Source organism: Lipotes vexillifer, unplaced genomic scaffold (assembly GCF_000442215.2).
Source record: "Lipotes vexillifer unplaced genomic scaffold, Lipotes_vexillifer_v1.1 scaffold753, whole genome shotgun sequence".
NCBI classification, from domain to species: Eukaryota; Metazoa; Chordata; class Mammalia; order Artiodactyla; family Lipotidae; genus Lipotes; species Lipotes vexillifer.
Window position 1 is genome coordinate 1,691,373 of NW_006783618.1, and position 5,666 is coordinate 1,697,038.

At 59.3% G+C, this 5,666-nt stretch overlaps 1 protein-coding gene across 1 annotated transcript in view; it reads left to right on the top strand.

The window, feature by feature from the left end:
• The first annotated feature begins 37 nt into the window (after positions 1 to 37).
• The window catches only part of DSCAML1 (DS cell adhesion molecule like 1), a 352,214-nt gene continuing 346,585 nt past the window's right edge, over positions 38 to 5,666 (top strand). The window contains exon 1 of the mRNA XM_007456333.1: positions 38 to 271. Within this exon, the coding sequence (XP_007456395.1) occupies positions 40 to 271 (232 nt within the window). The 5' untranslated portion in view covers positions 38 to 39. The remainder of the gene's footprint in view (positions 272 to 5,666) is intronic.

Genomic DNA, 5,666 nt, shown 5'->3' on the forward strand with positions numbered 1-5,666 from the left:
GGGGGGGCGGGGAGAGCGGCGCCTAGCCCAGCCCCGCGGATGACAGGAGCCAGGGAGCCGAGGAGGGAGGAGCCGCCGCCGCCGCCGCCGCCGAGCGCTGGGCTGAGGAGCAGAGAGAGCGGGGCGCGGAGTGCGGGCGGCTGGGAGCGCGCTGAGCGGGGGAGAGGCGCTGCCGCACGGCCGGCCACAGGACCACCTCCCCGGAGAATAGGGCCTCTTTATGGCATGTGGCTGGTAACTTTCCTCCTGCTCCTGGACTCTTTACACAAAGGTGAGACCCGCGCGGGCGGCAGGGCGGCGGAGGCGGCGGGGCCGCGGTGCGCGAGGCTGGCGGCGAGGCGGAGTGCCCGGCGGGCTCCAGGGGCCCGGGGGGGGGAGTGGGTGGGGGGGGGGGACGGACTCCGGCGCGGGGCCCCGGATGGGGCGCAGCGGGGGAGGGGCAGGCACCCGGGGAGCGGCCAGGTAAGAGTCCGCCCTGGACCGCCCCGCCAGCTACCCGCGCCTGCCTTTTTGGGGCGCGCCCGGCGGGGAGGTGGTGAGACAGCCCCTCATCTCCCCGCTCGTTGCCGGGCCGCCGTTCTGCCCAGACCCCTCCCCCAGCCCCTTGCCCGCTGCCTGAGGCTGGGTGGCGCTGGGACCCCGGGGTGCCCTCCGAGTCGAGGGTTCCTTAGGCCGTGACTGTTCACCTGGGAGTCCTGGAGGAACCGGGCCGCGGCTTACTCCCTCTCTGCCACCGCGCGCCCCTCCGCCGCCCCGGACCCCCTGCATCGCACCGCACCGCACCGCGCCGCGCTTATCCGCGCCCTGGCTGGATGCAGGGCGGGGAGAGCCGGGGGTCCCGAGACCTGGCGTCCCTATAATAGCAAGTTTGTTCTCCAAACCTAGAGGTCGCCTTCGTCCAGCCCCACTGCCCCGGGCACTAGCCCCGGCTTGGCTGCGCCGCCTGGCCACCTCGGGCAGCGCGCCCCAAGGTGCGAGAGTCTGCGCTTCGGCTCCTGGTCAGCGGACATGGGGACAAGTCTTGGGTTGGGGGGGGGGGCGCGTGTCGCTTTCCCCGGAGAGAAGGCGTTGCTAAGGGTGGGTCCAGGTGTCCGGCATGTCCAGACCTGCTGCTGGAGCGCTGCGCACCTGATCCTCGAGGTAGCCGGGATTGGGGGTTGGAAGCGGTCAGACATTTCCAACCAGAGTCACCTGGGCACCGAGTCGGGATCAGGCAGTCCCCGGCTGTCGGGCTTCCAGGAGATCGCAGAGGACGTGCCCCCGGGCGCACAGATGGCGGGAGATGAGGCGGCCGAACTCGGCGCCCTTGCGCTGAGAAGCACACACGCTCTTACGAGCTCAGCTTTACCTGTGCAGCCCTCTAACTTTTCTCCTTCGCGCCCTGGGGGACGGCCTCAACCCCCTTTGCCCAGGCGGGTGCCCTGGCCCAGCTGCAACTCTTGACCCCTAGGCGATGGGGGAAGGGCAATCCAGCAGAGGGTTGGCGCTCCCGGACGGGTCCGGTCCTTCCTTGCCGACGCCCCAGGGGTCTGGAGTCTGCAACCTGCCGGGGCTGACTGCAGTATCTCGTGGCTTTGGGGGAGGAGGGTGACCCTATTTTATTTGTAAGTACCGCCCAGTCAAAGCCAGACTGAAGGCCAAGATGCTGCTGAGGTGCGGGGCGAGGGCTGGCCCCTGAATCGTGGACAAAGTAGTTGAGTTTCTCTGACCCAACGGGGTCCACGGAGTGACACACCAAGGCTGGTCTAGGTTGATTAACCCCTTGACCCCGCACAGCACCCTCTTATAACCCGTCCGTCCGCGGAGCAAGCAGCCTGCCTCCTGTTCCCCCGGGCCCCCCACCCGCAGTCTCCCTCTCCCCAGGCTCTTCCTGCTTCCCTCCGCCCCGCAGGCTGGCTCGGTTCGCAGCTTTAATTACATTAATATTAAAAATACATAAGGTGAGGAGAGGCAGCTTTCTCTCTGGCTAGTTCCCTCTCCACCCGCCACCCCTTTCCATTTTGTCGGGCGGGGAAGCACAGGCTGGAGCTGCTCCCACACTCTTGCCCAACCTTGTCCACACACACCTCCCACCCCCTTTCTGGAGACCTCTTCCAGAGCAGCCCGTTGCCCGGGGAGTCGAGGCTCCCTAGCAAATACCTGATGGACTCTCACCTCCCCCTTCCAGAAGCCGGCCATTAATAAATGAAGCCCAAGCTATTTGATAGGGAAGGGGCAGATGGGGATGGGGTTGGAGAAAGGCCCAGAAGGCGGCAGGACGGCCCGAGGGGCAAAATCCTCTCCAACAGGAGAAGCAAGTAGCTCTGGCCTTGGGCCTGTGGGAGGCTGGAGGTGCCAGGTGAGGCGGCACCTAAGTGGCCTTTGGGTCTGCAGAGCTCCCGCGCCCCTGCCATTCAGAGGCTCCAGCATCTGCGCTGGGCGCCAGGGCAACTTGCCAGACAGGCCTTTCTTTTCCTTCGTGCCTTAATTGGGTCTTAGGTGCCAGGCTGGTCCCCGGGGCCTGTTCTGCTTGGGGTGGCGTGGTGGTGGCGGAGGCGGCTGGGGGAAGATGTTGATGTGGTAAGAGCGGCGAAAATGGGGTTTGGTGTATTTTTCTCTCCCGTTGCCAGTCACCCCCGCGGCACCAAGGAAAATGTAAATGTGAATGTTCGAGCCTGTTACAGAAAACAATATCCTCTTGCAATAATTTGTACGTCCATCTGTGAGGAGGGGGAGGAGGCAGAGAGAGAGGGAGGAGAAAACAAGATGAGATGGAGCGTCCTCTGGATGGAATCAAGCAGTTATTGAATGTGTTTTAAGCGTCTGTTATTTCCATTCCTCTCGAAATACCTTTTTTTGATGAAGCCTGAGCTCAGACTGATTCCCCAGAACTAAACTGGGAAGGTGTTTTAATAATCGGTTGTCGAGTCTTCAATAACTGCCTTATTATTGCCAAAACAAATCCAGGTTCGGGCAGCCAGATGAACCCCAGCGAGGCTCTCTCCGTTGTTACATCCAGCGTGCCAGCATCTGTGTTGCCTGCATTTGCATTTTTACTGTGTAAAAGAGCAAGCTTCCCCTGCACTAAAATTCCTGTCTTCTAAAAGCCAAAATAATGGGGTGCATTGATTTTTTTCATTTCCCCCCAACCTCTCGGATGGGGACTCATGGTTCTTCTCTCTAGAGAAGACCAAATTAAAAGCCTTCAACAAGCCATTAAGAAAATCTCTAACACTCTGTTCAGAGTCTAATTAAAAGGGGGGTGGGTACTCAGGGAATGTGTTTTTAAAATCTCGAAATGGCAAACACAACTTAGGGGAAGGAGGTGAAAGACCAGTGAGCATTGGGGAGGGGGTAGGTAGGCAGAGAGGCCCTGGGTGCTAGGATAACATGGGGGAGAATGGGATTGCCTTGATGCCCGACAAACCTTTCAGATGCTTCGTATTTCTGGGCATCAAAGTCAGCTGCCTTGAATATATTTCTGCAGCAGACTGGGGAGCTCAATTAGAAACAAAAAGCAAGTAGGCAGTTGACCCAAAGGCAGCGCTTAAGTTGAGCAGATCCCAGTAGACTGGCTGAATAGGCTTATTTTTCTCAGATTGAGGAATCGAGAGAAGGTGGGCAAGCAAATGGCAGGGGTGGAGGGTGGGGTTGGCCCAGCGATGCTTGCGCGCCCCCGCCAGACACAGGGTGGTTGTCTGCACAGGGCACCTCATGGGCTGTTGGCTTTTGTCAGAGGGGTGCAGACCTCCAGTCCCCCTTACCTTCTCTGGGTCTTCAGGAATTCCACCCTTGTGACTTGCTTGGTCCCCTGCTCAGCTTGGTGAAGGACGATTTTATTTGTGGATGAGTTGAAGGGAGGGTGGATGTTCAGAGAGCTTTTTTGGGGGTATGGGTACCAAGCTGGGAGATTCTTCCCTCCCACGTGATCTTGGAGGAGGTGTTTCCTGGGGGCATTGGAAGCAGTCAAAAGGAAACGCCCCCAGCTTCCGAAGTGCTTTCTCAGTCCCTAGCTCAGTAGATTCTAACCAGCACCCAGGTGCGTGAATGGGGTGAGCCACAGGCAGCAGACATGACAGGGTGCCAGGAACCCAAGGGCAGGCCCTGGATTTGCATATAATTTGCATACCGATTTGCATGCTCACCTAGCCGGGCTAAGAGCCTTCTCACCCTCTGTGAGTAGCTGCATCTTGATCTCAGCCTCAGTTGCAGCCAGGCAGTGGCTTTTCCTTCTGTGGAATGGGGGTGCGGCAAGAGTGGGGAGAAGGATGATGTTTTGGGCAGTGCTTCTCTCTTGCCTCTGAGTTTTAGGCCTACAGGGGCTCAGCACTGAGTTTTTCTTCTGGCAAGGCAGCCCCTGGGCTTGCAACTGCGGTGGAGTGGGTGACCGGTGGCAGAGACACCCGAAGGCGGACCAAACTTTGGGTGTGGGTTGTCCCTCTTGTACTGCAGGAAGAAGAGAGGGGCACACCTGCTCTGGGGATCCAGGGCCAACATTTGCCTTCTGATGAGTGCACCCCCAGAATGGAGGAGGCTTAGGGCTGTGGTCAGTGGGTGGAGAAGCAGCAGCTGATGGGAAGAGGGTATCAGGTGAGGCAAAATGCGCTTTCACCCCGCTGGTGTGTCGGGGTCCAGCTTGGGAGGGGCTTGTGGCCTCCGAGGGGAAGAGCCCCCAGCGGTGGCTGCTACCATTGTTAAGGCGCCTTCTGTCACATGCAGTGGTTGGGGGCGCGGTGAAAGGCAGGCACTGTGGTCAGACGATGGGTGTATAAACAGTTGGGAGTAATGCTTGAAGAGCACACAGTTCAGGGCAGCTGGAGTGCTGCTTCCCAGAGAGCCAGCTGGGATGCCCACAGTGGGGGGGGGGGGGGGGCGCTTTCACCCCGCTGGTGTGTCGGGGTCCAGCTTGGGAGGGGCTTGTGGCCTCCGAGGGGAAGAGCCCCCAGCGGTGGCTGCTACCATTGTTAAGGCGCCTTCTGTCACATGCAGTGGTTGGGGGCGCGGTGAAAGGCAGGCACTGTGGTCAGACGATGGGTGTATAAACAGTTGGGAGTAATGCTTGAAGAGCACACAGTTCAGGGCAGCTGGAGTGCTGCTTCCCAGAGAGCCAGCTGGGATCCCCAGGGGGGGGGGGGGGTGGCTTCGGGAATGATTCTGTCTGCATTTCCGGGGCCCTGGGCAAATCGCACCCTGGCAGGTGCAGCTCCAAGGCCTCCCAGAGTGTTTTTCTGCACATCTAATGATGTGGGAGAGCCCTGGTCCACCAGAGCCCACAGAGGTTTCTGAAGGATGTGGGGTGGAGCCCTAAGGTGTTGGGTAGAGCCTCGGGGGATGGCCGGAGGGAGAGAGGGAGAGGGCCAGTGGGCAGAGCTTCAAGCCCCCCTCCCCCAGTTCTTCCAACCAGAGCATTTTATATACTAGAATTGTGAAGAAAAATAAAAAAGATTGCAATTCGATGGTGCAGTGGATATTCGGAGTCAAGGCAAACCCTTCATTTGCATCCTGGCTCTGCACTTAGTATGTGATCTTGGACCTCTCTGAACCTCACTTTCTCCAGCTATGAAATGGGATTAAAGGAGATAATGCATATGAAGTACCTAGAATATAACTCGTTTTCAATAAACCTTAGACCTCTTCTTTTTTCTGCACTACTCCCAGCTTCACCCCCGCTCCCCCCCCCCCCCCAA